Consider the following 19,774-nt stretch of genomic DNA (forward strand, 5'->3'; position numbering starts at 1 on the left):
TTTCTTTTAGGGCCTGAGTGTTTGCTTTTCTTGCCAAAGCACTCAAATTGCTTTGAATATTTAAATTAGGCCTTCGACCCTTTGAGACAGTGATATAGCGTTCTTCAAAAATGATTCCTTTATTCATATAGGCCAAAAACTTTGCTTATCCTTGAAGAGAGTTCAGCTCCTTTCAATATCTTGAGAAAGATTCTTAGGACAGAGATATAATTTACTGTAATTTCTTTATTATTTTAAAGTCAGAACTCGAGAATCCAGATTTTGATCAAACCTTGAAACCTTGATGATGTTGACAACGATTTTCTTCTTGCTTCTATTGGATAAGTTGGCTTCAAGATGATTCGGTTTGCATATCTCTTTTATTTGAGCACAGGTAGGGTCTCTTGAGATCTCCTTTGAACAAGGTTCCCAAGAATGCTTCAAATTTTTGAACACACTAGGGTTTTTGAGATCTTCTCTGGTGACTTCCTTCAAGATGATGATGTACTCGTCTTTTGGAGATGAGAGGATCTTCTTGATGATTGATGCCCTTGATGATCTTCTTAGTACTTCGAATCTTTAGTGTCCTTTCTTAAACTACCCTTTCTTGACTTGACACCTTAGCTCTGATACCATGTTGAGAAATCTAGGGGCAACAAGTGTAGGTGATTTCTCTCTTCTTCATAACTGTTAGTGGAGTATTTTTACTTCAATTAATTAGCTTCTTCTTTTTCTTGTTATTGTAAGTGTTTTCTTCATCAAACAACTACCTAGTTACAAAGAACAATAAGACAAAAGACACAAGATATAGGTGATCAGCCAGGGCCAAAACCTCTCCAATCTTGAGAGGAAAACCCACGCAAATTCTTCTTCTTATAGAATCTTCAATTGACGAATTCCAATACCTAGACCCTTGACCAACAACCCCTCCAAGACCAAGTCAGAGCTTCTTCTTGAAGCACTTCTCTTCCTTTTAAGTCAACACTGGTCAACCTTAATCCTCTGCTTCAGATTTCGACCCAAGCTCAGAATTTCGGCTCGCAGTTGCAGACATGTAGTTTCGATCTTTTCTGCAGCAACCCTAGGTCACATGTGTGACCTAAAATATGGACAAATTCTTCTCCTTTCTTCTTCGTTGGTATATAGACTTCTTCAAGAATTCAGCTTACTTTCCCACACTTCTTTGACACTTGATATTCCTTTTTGAAATGACTGTAATTTTTTCCTTTTGCAGTTGAAAGTGTGCCCTAGATACAGTCAGCACGTGTGAGAGAGATGTCCCAAAACAGGCCCAAATAATTCTGTTTTCTGTCTTCTTATACTTCACCTTCCTTCGCTAGGGTATGAAGCTCCTTCTTGTCTCTAGATCAAGCTTCTGTGTTGCTTGAGTGTATCTTCTTGAGAGAGGCCGAGTCCTCTTTTATATAGGTGTTGCTGGGCTCCAAAATAGGCTGACTTCACTGGCAGGCTGACTTGACTTGTAGCTTGTATACTTGGCCTTGGAGGAGTTTATAGACTAGTATAATTTCTTTTGTAATGTATAACATGCCCAAGAAGGGTCTCTTATACTTGACAAAGATTCATTTGACTTGTAGGCCACATGAAAAGCCCTGGAAGCTTTCAATGGGAGCTTTACTTACAAAATAAAATTCCTTGAGCATGAAACCAATGCCTCAAGCATAATAAAATAATTTTATTTTTATTTTTTACATCAATTGCATAAAATCATGATTGCATATGTCATTATGAAGACCGAACCTAGTTACATATTTCAACGTTCCTCTACAGCAAAAGGCTAGGACTCTTCACAGCTTTATAGAGAGTATTTTGGAGCAGGGCCCTAACAGTAATTGTGAACTCTGGCTGTCTGTTTGCCCCACTATTACACCCAACATAGTTTTCTGCACTCTCACTTTAGTTACAGTATTTGTGAACTCTGGCTCTCTGTTTCCCCCACCGTTACACCCAACATAGTTTTCTGCACTCTCACTGGAGTTGGAAAAATTATGATTATCATAACGTAAGAAGTAGTTTTAAAATGTTGATATATATATATATATATATATTTGTTTTGTTTCATAAACATATATATTTTTCCCAAAATTCCATATATATATATAATTTTATTTTGTATTATTTAATATGGAGCAGATTTATATTTTTTTAATTTTTGATGTAATCTTATATTTATTCATTTATTCTTTTATTTTTGACAACTTTATTAACAGTTTAGTATTTTCAAAATAATTATTATTTTCATAACATTGAATACTTTCAATTTTTGTGTATAGTTTCAAGAATTATTTCATAGTCATGGAGAGTATCCCAATGATTTCATTTATTAAAATTAAACATTGGGAAATCTCTATCTCAGAAGCATTCTTTCTCTAGTCTATGAATTTGTTAGTCTTGAAAATTATTATGTTCTTCATGTTTTGTTAGTCTTTTGTACATTTATTTTTGATTTCTTTTATTATTGTTTTCATTATGACACTTACACTCTTCTAAGTCCCTCTTTTGACTATCATGATGTAAATGAATGGATTCTATTTCAGGGAAAAAGACAGTTAGGGTTGGGACATGACTTGTCTATGTCTTGGAGAATGATAATATACTCATAGTAATCTTCCGTGGAGTTCAAACTATCTAACAATTTCTCTTATCCTTTAATGAAGTATTGAGTTATATGTAACAAATCAACAAAGTGTAGATAATTTAGTTTTACAGGTAATACTAACTTAATATGCTAGTGTTTGATTCTCCTTAGTTTTATGTTTAGGCTATTTAGCTTGAGTTTGTGAAATTATGGTGTTTCTTGTAGGAAAAGAATGCTTTGAAACAAAAAAATTAAATCAAGAGGAAAAATACATGTAGGAAGTTTTTGATGGAACACAAGAGAGTGATGCAAAACAAATCAATGCCTTTTCCAACATAAATACACACATACTGCTTGTAGTGAGTCATATCCTAACATCGATACCAATGCATTCCCTCATGGAACATATTTTTTGTAATCGAGGTTGTAAAGAAACCAATGGACATCTATTTTCCAAACATAATAATATGGAACCTAGGGACTAGTCACTAAACCAAGCCTATATTCTTTGTTGCTTTCCCAACCAAATATCATTCTATGTTACGATAGGAAGGGACCACCAATGTCTCTTCTTCTATGTTTTGAATAATATAATTCTATATAGAATAGTAGAAGGCATTTCCAATAACATCTTAAAATTAACATGTAAATTTATAATTAATGGTTTATTATAACATTGCAAATTGTACATACTTGGGTTTCTTATAGCACAATGTTTCTCTTCCTCTAATGTAAAAATAATTAGAGGCAAAAAAAAAAAAAAAAAAACACTACGTAAAAAAAGGCATATCCATAAAACATTTAGACTTCAAATTTTTGTGGAATAAAATTGAGCCTTGAAAATATGACACAACATATTATTCAAAAACATTCTACTTAAATTTTACAACATCGTTGTATTCTCTTCTGTGTTTCCTTTGCCCATATATCTGACTCAAAGTACAATGTACTTTGAAGGGGTCCCAACAATTGTTACAATAATGTGATGGCGGGGTGAAGAAGGATTTAAAATATTGAGTGGGTAAATGTGGCCATAACCATTAAAATTTCATCTGCGAGGTGCTCTAGAAGGAAAACCCCACTCATGGTCGAATGGCCCAATGATTGGTTGGACGAGTAAAGAAAGAAATAAATTTATTTTAACTTCCACGAGGCTAAAGATAGCCTATGGGACTGATTGCTTCTTCCTCTGGTTGATGTATTCGGCCCTTTTCTTGTGAAGCCTCACAATAAACGCTCCCAACTTCTTAATAAACCCCTCACTAAATAGATTATCCCAAGAGCTAACTGCCATAATATCTGCATAACTTTCCCTGTTGTCTTTGAAGGCCTTGCATTCTAAAATGAAATGCTTTTCTATTTCCACTTTTCCAGAAGAACAAAAAATACATACTCTTTTCTACCACACATCTTTTGGCCTTTTCCAGCACCCTGTTTCACAACGAAGTTGATGAGAATTAGTTCTTAATTGAGCAATAAGAATTGTGGCTCTCCAAGAAATATTGGCCTCTATGTACGCTTTTTGTTGATGATTATGAGTGGGATTAAACACTTCAATATAGTACTTTTTCTTCCCCTCTAGCTCCTTATCCCAAATACGCTTGTGGAACTTATCCATAACAAAATATTTTATCTCTTTACTATTTATGAGATACGTGTTCAAGCAAATACCCCATTTACTAAACCATTTGTTATTTTGCTACATCCAAGTCTTCTTTCTTTTGCACAATATGTATGTCATTAAAGACAACCTTAGGCCATGTGCCCTCTTCCATTTGCTTAAATTTTTTTAAATACCTTATGACTCTCACCATAACAATTTATTCCATAGGAGCAACCCTATTTCACTTAACAAGATAGCATAAGGAACCACACTTTTAATTTTGAATTTGTTTGTAATCAAATGCTTCTAAATTTTCTCAATTTGTTTCCACTGCATGTCGGATGTACTGCTAGCCCACAATTCACAACCTTAGAGAATCACCGGAATCACTAGAAGCCCAAAGAGAGTTTGAGTGGTTTTCCAGTCCCATAACTTTGCCTCTCTACACCTATTTTGAAAAGCATAGAATGCTTTCCAACCGCCTAAAGTTCTTTTCTTTCTACAACTATTCTGACTTAGACTTTTGTTGAAGTCAATTATGAGGTATTTGTAATCCACAACTTCTTCCATAATGCTGCCTTCAAAGTAGAACTTATGTTGGTTATGTTTTCCTTTTTTAGAGAAAACCACTACTTTCATTTTTCTAATATTGACTTGCATCCCCACCCTTCTACAAAAATGCTCAAGGGATAGTAAGTGCTCTTGCAAACCAAGAGCAGATTTAGCAATCAGAATAAAGCTGTCTTTTAAGATTTGGCCGGCTCGGAACCGATTCGGCCAAGTTGGTCCGATTCAAGGCCTCACCGGGTCGACTCGGCCAGTGAATCGGTTCGGCTGGGCGGGTTATTACCGAGTCAGCTAAGTTGTCTAACAACTCGGCCGGCTCGGTAATAACCCGGTCGGCTTAGCCGAGTCTGAGCCTACTCGGCCGAGTTGGATGACAACGGCCCGCGAATTAAAAAACAATGATTTTATTTTTTATTTTTTTGCTTTTGGGGGACTCCAAGATTTTCACAATCGTACTTTAATGGTTTTTTGTCCCTAAATAAGTTTATCTCACTTGATCATGAGAGGTTTGTTTAGGTGGTATCACATATGTAGTAGAGATTCCTTAAGGGATAACTTCATTCTTCTTCAAAACCTTCCAATAGCTTCTTTGCCCCTTTCTTAAAGCAAACCTAACTTTGTGGCCCCAACCTTGGCCCTCCAAAGATGAGCATCGAGCCTTCAATTGATTCCACGTGATGCTACACCCCTTGATGAGCCTCCAAATGCTAAAACACTAAACTTAAAAGCTTGGACGTTGGACTATTTGATGATATGCCCAAATGGACTGAAGATGCCCCTTGGCTGGCCTTGACCCTATTTTGGTGGATGGTGCCTTCTTCCAAAGCATAGATGAGAATGGTTATCATTGAGATGACTTAGGAGGGCTAGCACATCCCTCTTTGATGCCAATGCTTACCCTTAGGGGTGCCATGTCACTCACATGTTTGAAAAGGGTGACATAGGGTCTCTCCTAGATGACATCATGGTGGAGGATGTACCTTTTGAACATGTACACATGCACTTTGGGACTTTCTTGGAGTGAGGAACACTCTTGGACCCTTGTATTAGTTCCTTGATGACTTACAATCTATTTTGGAGGATAACACCATTTCTAGCCTCCTTGGTTATGTGTTTTTGTTTTGATCTCTATATCATCATCATGTATGTATTGGACAATGTACTGGGTGCCATTTTGATCTAATGGGTATATACATGAGCCTACTTTGATCATATGTTGTCTTCTATCTATATTCTAATGCTGTGTGTTTGGAAACATGAATGAAAATCTTTAAAATTTTGTTTTTTATAAAAAAATAAATATTTAATGCATTTTTTACATCGACCGAGTCATTGAAATCGAGCCGATCGAGTCGATACCGAGTCGGAGTTAGAGTTGGAGTCAACCCTTGGCCGAGTCTGTATAAAAAAGAAGCCTTATAAAAAACTTGCCCAAATGGATACCATCACCCCCTTGCGAATTTAACCACTCCTCAAGCTTGTCGATATATAAACCAAAAAGGGTAGGAGACAATGGCCAACCTTGCTTGATCTCGATATTGCTTCTAAAACTTTCAGAAATGCCTGTTGAAGTTCTAATTTTAACTTTCACCTCTTCATACAACCTATGCATAGCAACTCTCAATTGTTTAGGAACCCCAAGTTCCTCCATTTTGTGCCACAACTTATCCCTAGCAACTGTGTCAAACGCTTGTTTGAAATCAACAAAGCAACAAAAGGCTTCTTCCTTTTTCTCCCAAGCTTTTTCAATGATGTGCTTTAAAGTTATACAATGATCAATTGTGGAATGTTTAGGTCTAAAACCTGCGTGCCATTTACCACGTTTATCTCTTTCTTCTGCCCACTTACTGATTTTATTTGCTAGCATGCTTCCAATTAACTTTGTAAACAAGGGGTTTATCATTATGGTCCTATAATTGGAGGGATTATTGACATCACCACTCTTGAAAAGAGGTATTGCCAGACTAGTTGTCTAATCTGTGGGGAATCCTTGTTGTATGATGTTGAAAATTTTTGTAATGTGAGGTGCAAGAATCATTAAGCCCCACTTTAGATACTCTGCTTGGAGTTTAACTAAGTCTTTTGTTTTTCCAGCACCCAACTTCTTAATACCCATCTCTACCTCTTGCACTGTGAAGAGTTCAGTATTAGTGTTGACCAAGGGGGTGGGGGGGGTGGAGGTGTGGTGGGTCAACCTTGGGATCCTGCTCATAGAGTTGTCTTGCATTGTCAAACCATTTAGATGTTGTAATACTATTTTCAGTTTGCATCTTTCTTGCTTGGAACTTCTTCCAAAATAATTTCGGGTTATTTATCCCAAGGAAGATTAGTTCTTCCCTCCTTGAAACAACGAAATCGACCTTTTTCTTTCTTAATATTTGTTTGTAAGCTTTGACCTTTATGTTATCCTTGTTTGACTCTTTCCACATTCTCCTTACCTTTTTGCATTCCTCGTCAAACCAAGCATTAAGCAGAAAGCAATTTGTTTCAGACTTCTTAATTTTTTCTCTTTTGCACTCTGCAAGTGTGCTTTGAATTAAATGTGTTAATTCGTGACTATGAAGGCTGTGAATTGGGATTTTCTCCTTCTCGAAGAGCCTCTCTAGCGTCATTTTGAAGGTATTACAATTTTCTGGAGTCAAAAGAATTCTTCCCTTTGGGAGATTTTGTTGAACACACTGAGTTTTTGACTCTAATTGCTTCTTTCCAGTCCAAGAGAAACTTAAATAAATTGGCTTGTGATCTGATTTTAAGTCCCAAAGCTGATCTCCAATCAAAACTTCCTCCATTTTCTCACACAAACCATGCAAGAAAATTACATAATCTACTACACTTGCTCCATTGTAAGTATTGCAAGTGAAATTACCAGACTTTGCCCATCTAGTCAAACCATTACAAATGACTAAATCGAAGGCCCCACATAGAGTAAGCAATTGTTCACCAAAGAGATTGCAACCCTTGTCCTCTGAAATTCTTTCCCACTGATGATTACTCTCTTTTGTAAGCCAAATAGGGTCGCAGTCTTCTTTACAACAAACAATGCTAGTTTGCTCACTTGCAGTCCTGGCACTGAAATCACCCACTATAAGGACTTCACCTAGCTGAGAATATGTCGCAATGTCTGCTTTTAAGGCTACAAAGGGATCTTTGTGGTCAAGCCCTCTACTTTAGATTTTTGAAACTTGTGGCGCAAAATAACATGCTGCAATTCTGATGTGATTTCCATTTTCTGATATTTTAAACCAAATGAATTGTTTATTTGAGTCTTCTTTTTTTAACTGAATGAGACGACCTTCTCTTTCCCTCACTAATACCATGTACCCCCCTGTTCTTTGCCATTCCATGCTGCATTATTCCACATTTCCATCTTCCAGTATCCTTCAAACAAAGGTGTCTTGCACCCTTCATGCTCATGTGTTTCTATGAAGCAAATTATGTCTCTATCTTTCGCAATAGATCCCAACCCAGGTGTTTGTCTCCATGGGCAACCTCTGCAGTTCCAACAATCTAAACTTAAGGAAACTTGGGTATAACTTGATTGCTATTTATTTTGACATGCAAGACTCACAGTTGAGTCTTTGTCCCTGCTTTCCCATACTAACCTTGCTTCCTAATTTTTTGTTGAAGAATTTGTTGCCTCTTCTTTATTACCATCTTGCTGCTCTGTTTTGGAAGGAAGTCCAAATCGCGTTAACACAACTTTGCCTTTATAAATCCATGCTCTCTTGTCTTCATCTCTTGCAGCCCTAACCTTTGACATTTCCTCCCTCCTTTCCTCTTGTTGTCTTACAATTAAATTTTCTTCTAGAAAAAAGCGAGAACCCCTCAAGAGATACTTCTCACTTAGAACAATATATTTATCACTCAAGCTAGGCATGATGACTTTTATGGATCTAGCTTTCTCACCGTTAAACTTACCCACCCTCCATGCTTGGCATATTCGTCCTTGACATAACAACTTGTCTTTCAAGAAGTCCCTTGCAAGGTCAAGAGTACATTCATTTTTCCCATAGTCTTTCACCCCTTTAATAATTATGTTTGCTGCTTTATTTTGTCTTTCCTTTCTTTCTTTCTCTATCTTGCATGTTGTTTGCTTCTCCTTTCGTATTAGCATAATTGCTAATAACTTGAGCCCAAGTTGTGGAGACTTTTGTGGAGTCTCCTTTCTTTTCTTCTCTTGCTTTCTCTTCACGGTTGTCTATTTGGGCAACTGCTTTCCCTTTATCCTAGGATGGTTTCGTATTCACCACCTCTGTACTTTCCACTACAGGTTTCTTTATGTTTTGCACATCCACCTTCATGTATTGCCATTGTGTCTTCCCTATTAGGAAAGCTTCCTGTAGCAATGCCACTTGTTCATTCAAAACTTTATTGCTTTATGCTAAAGCCTTCTTTTCAGCTATTATTATATGAATTTTATGGTCTCTTTCATGCTCTTTAGCTTCTAAAACCTCCAACCTCTGTTTTGCATTTAACAATTCTTTCACGTAAAGAGCAGATGACCAGGTGAGAAGTGTGGATGGGGACTATAGAAGGAAGAATCATCAATGACTTTTCCTTTGGGCTTGTTGTTGCAACATGATTGTAGGGGAGACTTGTTTGAATGCTTATTGCGAAGGGCCTGAGTACTTTCCCTTTGAGACCATTTTTTTCCTTGTCTGCTCCCATTTTAGACGGGCTAGTCTTTGTTTTAGAATGCCCTGATACTGTTTGGCATTGACCCAAACCCACTTCCCAGCTTTGGCAGATGAGGCAATTTTCACTTCTCCTAGATCATTTGTTTCCACAGGTTCTGAAATTTCTTGTCCCGTTGTCATGTTTGAATGCATTTCTTGCTGATTCAATTCACCGGTGCTTGAGACAGCGAATTTTAAAATTTTCCCCAAAAAAATTGCTGAATGCATAAACTTGGTAATCAATACACCTTCTGGCTCACTGCACTGGTAATCAATACACCTTCCGGCTCACTGTACTAGTAATCAATACACCTTCCGGCTCACTGCACTGGTAATCAACCCTCACATTATTCTGCTCACGTCTCCATAACATCGTTAATGCTGTCTCTGTAACACCGTTAATGCCATTAAGCATGGAAGATGGTAATAAACCCTCACGTTATTCTGCTCACGTCTCCATAACATTGTTAATGCTGCCTCCATAACACCGTTAATGCCATTAAGCATGGAAGATGGAAGATTCTGCTCACATCTCAGATAGCGGATGGGATCAATCCTGCCTTAAACAAACACGGTCTGGTGGAATTAAAGAAACTTGTTTGAAGCCCAAATAATTGAACATACCTCTTCGGATCAAAACCCTGGGGTTTGCAAAGTCAGTGTTCGAATCCCAATCACAAACCGCACAGCATACAATACAGCCACAAAATACAAATAAATCTGCCTAAAACGCTACCAAATCTGACTTTGAATAATGTTACATGGAAAAAGAAAATAAAGAATAAACTCACCCGGATGGAAGGATGTGGGCCGAGAGATGCCATGATTCAAGTCGCCGAAATTCCTCAAAATCCTCAATATATCAGGGCAGAGTCAAAACCCTCATTTTGTTTGAAACCATGGGCCTTATCGAGCAGTAGATAGTCGGAGTCATAAAAATGTTCCAAGGGAATCAGCAAAGCCTCCTCTGGGATCTGTGAAACTGCTTCCATTGCTGCTATACCAGATAAGAAACCAGTCCACCCGGACCCAAAATCATTCCTTAGGGTTTCTTTCAGCAAAATGTTTAAGAATAAATACATAGAGACTACTGTTACCGGTTTTTGGAGAACTCTGATTTAGATGAAACCAACTCTTTACATTCACATCTTGTACTTCCAGCCACTTTCTTCAGTAAACCTGCCATCATTAGATATGAGAATGCTTTCATGCTACCCCTAATAGCCTTGAAGTGCAACTCTTTGGTTCAATGCTGTCCGTATCTGGAAATGCATGTTATCAGTGATGTGAGCTGTTATTACTGTGGTTGCAGCCTCATCCATCTTCCATAATAGATCTTGAGCTACTACTCTATGAAGAGACTGCACTGGAGTTGGTTGTGTGAATGCACATACTAGCCCCAAGCAAATATGTAAATCTCAACAATTTCGCCTGGAATAGAATGCATGCCTATGTAAGTAACTGATGTTGCATGCATCCAAGTTTGAGCTGTAAGTGGTCAATAGTTGAATTCCTTTTATGTTTTGGAGTTTTGTAATTTGTTCCTGTTTTATCAATTTCGATGTCAAGCTCATGGAGATACATCTTAGGCTCAAGTTTAAGGGGTTGTGAATCATAATAAATACGACATTATTTCATAATAGAGTTTGAAGGGTTGACCATTAATATTCTAATTTTTGTAGTTTGGATCATTATCTTTTCATTTTCTAGTTATACTATATGGACTTGTTAGAGTCATTGACTTGTAGTTGATTAATAGTTTCTTGTTGTAAGCCTTAAAATTATAATGTTTCAAGTTTCAACTTAAGTTGTTTCCTTATTTCATTTCATTATAAGTGAAAAGTTCATATTGTTCTTGGTGTACTGCTTCAGATGATTGAAGGCTGCCAACCATTTGATTCAATGTCAGATAAAGATATTGTAAGAGCCTATTCTCAAGATGATATTAGGCCTCCTTTCAAAATTTCTGCAAGGCACTATCCTGAAGGATTGAAAGAGTAAGATATATTGGCAAAAGTTTTATGTTGTTCACTTGTATTTGTCGTGGTATTCAAGTTGTTCAAGTTCTTTTGACTATTGTTACTTGATATCTAGTAACACTATGTAGTAATGAAAAAAGGTAGATTTATAGAAATATAACTTCTTCCTTGACTAGAATGTGCACAATGGAAGACCTTGTTGTTAAGGTGCAATCTTGTAGAGGTTGTGTGAAATAATTTAGAAAAAATGCCACATGATATAATAGGAAATCAATGTGCATGCATGCATAGATTATATTGAATCTGTCATAGTAAAGCCACAAATTAATTGCAAAGATTTTTTTGATTGCAAACATGAAACTTGATCGTATCAAACTAATGTTAATTAATGTGATAGTTAACAGGGATTTTGTATCACTTTCTATTGAACTAGAAAGATCTAACTATTCAAATCAAACTAGGCATAACCAAGGAAGATGTGGAATGAGGGAAGAGTCTTTCTTACTGATTATGGGTGGTATTAATTATATAATAGAATTTCATATTTACTACATTTCTGGTATTGGTGAGTGAATCTTTATTTACTATGTTGAAAAATAACATTGGCTTCAATCCCTATCTAAGTGTTAAAATTTGGCAGCTCATGGATGAATTTCTCCTAGAAGAAATCATATCTTTCAGTTTTGTTTGAACCACCTATAATAAAAATTTATTTATGACAATTTTGATATAACTTTCCAAAAACAGTAAGACACATCTCAATTTGGAAGTGACTTTCCAAAAATAGAAAGTCATGTCTAAATGATCAAGGATGATCTTGACATATCGAATCCACTTTAAAATCAAATCAATCATGATTATACAAGTCAAGAATTAATATTTTATCCTTGCTAGTATTATTATTATTATGATACTATTAGGGCATCGACCATCTTCTCCATCACTTTCTCTTCAATGAACCATCGTGTTGAACCAATAGTCATGTCATCCCTTTTTTCATAGGAAAGTGATCTTCTAGTCCACATCTGACTTTTCTTCATATAGCTACCTCTTTCAAGTCATGTTTCTTTCAGGATCTTTCATCCAGTCACATGGGTGCTAGTTATAGGTGACATCTACATGTTTCTTTTGGTAGCCTTGTAACAACCCAACCAGATGATTTCAAAAATCAGAATGAACCTCAAATCAAAATTACCTTTTGATGATGGCCTTTCGTCATGACATCAACTTCATGCAACATCAACATCTTGCACATGAATGACTCCATCTCCAAGACATCTAATGTCAAGCGTCTCCTTCCTTTATAGACTTTCTCAGGGTCTTCATACCTTCTCCATGGAGATTTCATAGCTAATTCTTCTAGTCATCAGATGTTGATCACTTATCTTACTATAGTTGAATCCTTTCACGAACTCATCTTCCTTTCTTTTCATATTGTTTTCTCAGGAACTTCTATACATAGTTCCTTAATCATAGGAACCATCATTGTCAACCACCTCATCTTCCATATGAGGTCATATAATGTTGATTTCATCTTATCAAATATGTAGAAGTGTTCAAGGCCCATCATCTATATGCCTTCATGCTTTATTCTAATGGAAGAGATCCTTCTTCTTCGATCATGCTCATGATATCGAACATTCAATCATGCTATCTGCAACTATATGATGACATGACTTTATCTATCAAATACATACATTCCTTTTCCTTCTTTTGGTCATCTAGTCTTCCTTCTAGCCGCGTCCTTTCCTTGCTTGAAGATGAAAACACTTCAAACAAACTCAACATGCTGCACATCTTCGTCATCATACCTTAGCAGTGGATCCCACACAAGGTGGACAAAATACTATCAACGAGACCCTTGCTTCTTGCAAGTAGAGGTGAACCTTCTAATGAAGATTCCAATGGAGGATCTTGACTATCCTCACCCTGCCAATGCTTCTTCCTAATGATGATGATGTATGATGATTTCTTTATCTTCTATTATGCTAGATGACATTCTCCAATCATATAGATTGCTACTTTAGTTGTCCTTATATGCTTTCAATGGAGACATCGTGAGCTACTTTCTTTCTATCATGATGACTGATACAACCATGAAGACTTTCTACTTGAGCTATTCTTCCATGCTTCTATGATGAAGTCATCTCTATTTCAACTTTAATGCATCCTATCATTCTTGTGATGCTTCCTATCATGATAGCTATCTCTAAAACGAAAAAGAACTAAGTGAAGGAGATCATCCCAATCATGGTAGAGATCTTTCACTTCCTCCTTTGATTTCTTCTTTTCAAGTTCCTCCACTTCTTCGGTGACATGGGATTCATTTCTTTCTTTTTCTTCTTGTTGTCCTTCTCGAGTTTGGGACAATTCCTTTTAAAGTGCCCATATTCGTTACATTCATGGCATTGTATCTTTGACATATTGATCTTCTTCCTTTTTTGAGGACCAAACTTTCCTTTTCTCTTGGCTAGGGCAACATATGCTTGAACTTGTTCGTTTGATCCAACATCGCTCATTGCCTTCAACCTAATTTTTTCAATGTTACAAAATAACCAAAGTTCACTGAATGGAGTAGCTTCCTTCTTTCCATAGATGCTTGATACAAAGTTACCCCACATTAGATAACTTTTGAGGTCTAAAATGGGCCTCCAAAGAAAAATGTACAACCAAAATAAACTTGATAAGAACCAATGTATTCAAGATGATAATGTCAACCATGGGGAATGATTCACCATTTTTGGAGTAAAAAAGTAAAAATATTAAAAAATAATAAAATAATAAAACTACTCTTTCAACTTATTTCCCTAAGATTTTACGCAAATTTCGAGCGGCAGTACTTGTTGGATACAAAATTTAATTCCTCATCCAAGGAGTACCCATGTTGCATACTTTCGATGGACCCTGCTACACGAAAAATGAGAAATACATGAAAAAACGTGTTTTGTAGCAGGGTCCATCGAATGTATTCAACATTGGTACAACTTGGATGAAGAATCAAATTATGCATCCAACAAGTTTTCCCGCTCGAAATTTGAGTAAACCCATAGGGAGATAAGTTGAAAATACGAGTTGAAAAAACAATTTTTTCTTTTTTCCCTCTAAAATTTGATGATGTAATCTAATCTTATTTTAATATTTCCATTATTAGTTTATAATTTCCTTAGGAGACCCATTTTAGACCTCAAAATTCCCCTATTGTTCATCAAGTAGTGTGTTGAGTACAACGGTGGTCATTTCTTTGTCGGACATTATTTCTCCTAATTCTTGTAGTTGGTCTCTTATTTGTGACACCCTCATAAGATATGAGGCTATCCCTTCTTCCTTTGATACCTTCATCTTGTATAGCTCGGTTCTCAAACATATAACTTCTCCAACAATGCTTACGGAGAACAATTCTACCAACTTATCATAGATTTCTTTCGATTTCTCCAACTTTGCCACATAAGGGATGAGGGGATCCTTGATTGACTCTATAAGGATTCTTTGAGCCCTTCTCCTTTCATATACTTCAATAGTGCTTGAGTTTCTTCTTGTGATGGTTTGGAGATTGAACCCTTGACATGTCCAATAACTTCTTTCTCCATGAGGATTAAATCTATCCTCTTCTTCCATGCAAGGAAATTTGACGACCCAACCAATTTATTGTTTCCTTGTAGAATGAAGTCATTTTGATTGTAGATTCAGGCATAGATATAAAGATACTTACTTGTCGAGTGAAGATGCTCCTTTGATGATGATATCTTCAACTTGATGCCTTTCTTGATGATGATTGCAATGCTTCTTCTTGTTTCCTTGGGATGTAGAAATGTAGAATATGGAGAATTCAAGATGCTTCAAATGTGTAGCCCTTCTTTCTTTGAGTGGAGGTAGGGGTCTTCTTGAAAGTAGAGTGTTTGAGGTCATCTTCTTGTTGTTGCTTCTAGATGGTATGGTCCTTGTGATGAGATGGGTAGTCCTCCTTGATGCTCCTTAGATCCTTTCTTCAAGATGATGTGTAGACTAGTCCTTCTTGATGGTTTGATGTCCTCTTTGATGTCTTGACTTTCTTGATACTCCTTTTGATGATCCTTCTTCAAACTGCCTTTCATTGTCTTGTCATCTTCTTCTTGTTGCTTCTAGATGGTATGGTCCTTGTGATGAGATGGGTAGCCCTCCTTGATGCTCCTTATATCCTTTCTTCAAGATGATGTGTAGACTAGTCCTTCTTGATGGTTTGATGTCCTCTTTGATGTCTTGACAATCTTGATACTCCTTTTGATGATCCTTCTTCAAACTGCCTTTCATTGTCTTGTCACCTTAGCTCTGATTCCATGTTGAGAAATCTAGTGCCAGCGAAATTAGGTGATTTCTCTTGCTTTGATAACTACTTACAATGAATTATAACTTAATTAGCTTTCTTCTTTAACTTGATTATTATTGTGTTTTCATCATCAAACAGCTACCAAACAATGAAGGACTAATAAGACAAGAGGACACGAGATATAGGCTATTAGCCAAGGTCAAAACCTCTCCTCTTGAAAGGAAAACCCACAAGAATTCTTATTTTCTTATAGAACTTCAAATGACAAATTTGAAGACATATGACACTTGATCAAGACCCCTCCAAGACCAAGTCAAGTCACTTCTTTGATCAACTCTTCTTTCACAAAGTCAATGCTGTTCAAACTTGCTGCAACTCTCCAGACTTCGGCTTCTCCTCAAAATTTTGGCTAACTGCTTTAGGACTGAGGTCTTTGGCCTTCACTGCAGAAACCCTAGTTGGCGTGTGTGAGATACAGATCATGTTTTCCTTCTCTTTTCTCCTTCGCTTCGACAATGGCTTCTTCTCCAACTACTCGGCTTGCAAGATGGTTCCTCTTTCACTTGTTCTGAGCTTCCTATTGTGACTGCAATATTTCAGGTCTCTGCTGCACTAAACGATACCCAGATTTTTTTGCACGCAAGAGGAATTTCACCCTAAAAACGGTCCTTAAAATGTTGGATTCTCCTTTCTTGACGTCTTCTCTTTCTTCGCTAGCTTTAGGTCTCTTTTCCTTTGATCAAACTTCTTGTTTCTTGATTGATGGTCCTTCGAATGAGGTAGAGTGCTCCTATTTATAGGCTTTTTTGAGTGCCCTAATAAGCTGACTTGTTCCTCGTGGTAGGCTGACTTGTCATCTTTTGAAGGCCGACTTGTTGTAGGACTATGACAAGGTCTTGGAGGGTCTTTGACTCTAATTTTGACTCAAATAAATGTTTCTTTACAATAAGCCCAAAAGGGTCTTCCATACATGACAATGCCTCAATTGACTTATTGACTTAATGACAAGCCCTAGAAGCACTCAATGGGTGCTTGACCTATAAATCAAATAACCTTGAGCATGAAACCCATGTCTCAAGAATAACAATAATAATTTTATTTTTCTCTTTACATCAAATACATAAAATCATGATTACATATGTCATTATTAATAAGACCGAACCTAGTTACATATTTCAACACAATGGTGCATGTTCTGATGTGCAGATAATTTGTATAATTAAAGTTTGAATCCCAGCCCCCCCTCCCCCAATGTCATTCCGTGCATTATGCTTTCAGAGAAATCACCTAGATGTATCTTTGAACATAATCAAGTGGAAGAGACTAGGCAGCATGTTCTAGATGAACTTTCGACAGCGTTCAGCATTATGTAAGTGATGGAGGAAACATCTTCCTTTAGATTTGCTTCTATGTAGGTCCCATTATCTCTGCCCAAACAATCTGCATATTTGGGTATCATCGAATCTGTACCTTTTTTGGTTAATTAGACGATTGACAACTCCTTTGATTTAGTGGCACCAATGCTTCCCCTCACCTGACTGTTTTCTCTCCTTAGAAGGTTATTCTGTAAATAATCTAGTGCCTTTGGTTGCAAATATCTAATAGGATGATGTGGCTATGAGATTTGTTGGTACGCCATCTACCAGAAGATTTTTTAAAGAAATTTCAAGTATGACACCTCCAATTAAACTGCTATTACTTTGCAATCATATAATAGATCGTGTTAAAGATAGTAGTAAGGTGTATTTGCTTATAAAATAGGCACTGGTTATCATATGACTCTTGGGTACTTTCATGTCAAGTATTGATAAAACAAGTTCAGGTGGAAAATGTACACCTTCAAATGAGCAGGTGATAGCCATCTCATTCCTTATATTTACATGCAAATTTGTGTTGTTGCAGGCTAATTGAGGAATGCTGGGATAAAGATCCTAATCAAAGGCCAACATTTGCAGAAATTATTCACAAGTTAGATACAATCAATTATTTCTGCAATCGAAAAAATCATTGGAAGGTGGCTCTCTTTTGCAATAAATTCTGAGAAAGTACAAATAAGGTTTAAGTAACGCATCGCTAAACTCATTGAATGGAAATGCCTTGTAATTTTAAAGTTTATATTGTTTTGAAGAGGGAAGCCAACAAATGATTTAAAACAAGTATTTTTCAATGCTGTTTCAGGTTAAGCCAGGTAAATATCTTAGGAATCTTGTGTTGAGGCATTCACGACGTCAAAGTGATCATTCGGAGTCTAGCACCCTTTCGGGTGATAAATGACTAACTTCATTCGCAAATTCTCCCGGATAATATCTGGAAGCCTGTTTCAGACCTTCCATTTTCCGAGGCAAGATGAACCTCTATGGAAATTATTTGCACATCTGTGGACTGGTCAATGCCATGGTACATGAACTTTTAGAAGATTCTTCGAAGGAACTATCTACAATAAGAGCAATCCTATATCCCTCATTAATTTCTGTATTCTGGTATTGAGAAGTGAAGAAAGTCATTAGGATTTGTATTTTTCAAAGCACGTATTGTGGTGCATCGGAATATGACACTGAAGATGTGCGATTTGAATGTTTTGTCATCATAAAACTGAAGACACCTCTGCTGTCAATTTCTGTATATTATATTTATTATTTATTGGGTGGGTGATCACTTGTGGTCATTCTCTGTAATATCTTTTCAGGTTTTTTGAGAGTTTGGACTGGAAACTAATTTGGAAATGCTTCATAAAATCTAAATTTTCAAGGGAGTTCGTTCTGGAGACTAAGAATTCTGTTTTTAATAGAGAATGCGTGTACACCATCAGAACAGTAGCATGCAAAATTTCTTCACCAGGAACATTGACAAGACAAAAGCTAAGTTGGCTATTTCTTAGTACGAATCATATGCTGTACGTGTTTTCTTAAAGTAAGAACAGTTCTCAATCGAAGGATGGAAACCTTTTTGCATGGCTAAACTCCAGACCCTTTATAGCATCTAACAAATGATGGCCTTTGGTTCTTCAATCATATGTACACAGTGACCACACGTGGAGCATTCAACTGTGATTTGATTTCTTCGTTTGGTGAGTTCGAGGTTGGGCAGTGTACAATTTTCTTAAAGCATTCTTATGACCCAATCCACAAATATATAACAGCTTTTTTGAAACCATTTTTAGTAGTTTGGTTGGTCTGCACCTCTCTTTGCTGTAGAGTTTAGCAAAAGAATTAAACTAAACATTGCAAAAACTGTTTTCCGTCGGTATTATTGTGTAGTTGTCCGTCATGTCAACACATTTACAACGAAAATTCCATGCCAAACCCCTTTTGGAGCATAGATAGAGAGGTCAGGTTATTCCTTATGTTCATACCAATTTTTCTAGATGAATGATACAACGGAAAATATTAGGATGAATGGTAGATTGTTGTGTGAGAAATTTAGTAGTTATGTGCAATTTTGGGTGATATGAGGAGGATAAAAGTAATATCCTTTCTCGATATTAATGTCGAAAGAGAGTTAAATAATTTATGCTGATTTATTTATTTATTTATTTTTTATTTTGTGTGTGGATGATTTTGATAATTACATCTTTTTGTTTTTTTGTTATTTGAGGTCAGTTAAAATGAATTCATTAAAGCTGAATATATAAAATGTTAAATGATATGGTAATTGGATGGTTAGAATCCCTAAAGACTGATTTATAAAAAAATATAAAAAATATAAATAGAAAAAAATAATTAAGTTTTTATAAACAATGTTTTTCATTATATGAAAATTGTGTAATGAAAATGAAATGCAAAAAAGGTTATCCATTTTCTCAGGAAAAAGTAAAAGTCAATAAAACAGGATTAATTTGACGACTTTTCTCAATAAAAAAAATAATAATCACTAAAAATGCAAACAAATATCAATAAATAACTTAAATAACTTATGAGTTAATAACTTATAATCAAATAAACACATATTATAAACACAGAATTGAATAAAGTAGCAATGAGTTAATAACTTATAATTGAATTGAATAAAATAGCAAGAATTTATAATCAAATTGAATAAAATAGCAAGAATTTATAATCAAATTGAATAAAA

At 36.1% G+C, this 19,774-nt stretch overlaps 1 protein-coding gene across 2 annotated transcripts in view; it reads left to right on the forward strand.

Annotated features, from left to right (window-relative positions):
• Nucleotides 1-18,711, forward strand: part of LOC149180832 (serine/threonine-protein kinase 12-like) — a 287,777-nt gene extending 269,066 nt beyond the window's left edge. The window contains exons 10-12 of one of the 2 annotated variants that reach the window (XM_089416312.1): nucleotides 11,294-11,418; nucleotides 17,606-17,717; nucleotides 17,882-18,711. In XM_089416312.1, coding sequence (XP_089272438.1) covers nucleotides 11,294-11,418; nucleotides 17,606-17,717; nucleotides 17,882-17,977 — 333 coding nt within the window. In that variant the 3' untranslated portion in view covers nucleotides 17,978-18,711. Of the gene's footprint in view, nucleotides 1-11,293; nucleotides 11,419-17,605; nucleotides 17,760-17,881 lie in introns of both variants that reach the window. The other variant, XM_089416313.1, reaches the window with a different exon arrangement.
• The last annotated feature ends 1,063 nt before the right edge of the window (nucleotides 18,712-19,774 follow it).

The sequence above is a fragment of the Pinus tabuliformis genome, chromosome 3_2 (assembly GCF_031772625.1).
Source record: "Pinus tabuliformis cultivar Carrire ecotype Pingquan chromosome 3_2, CPIR1, whole genome shotgun sequence".
Lineage (NCBI taxonomy): Eukaryota > Viridiplantae > Streptophyta > Pinopsida > Pinales > Pinaceae > Pinus > Pinus tabuliformis.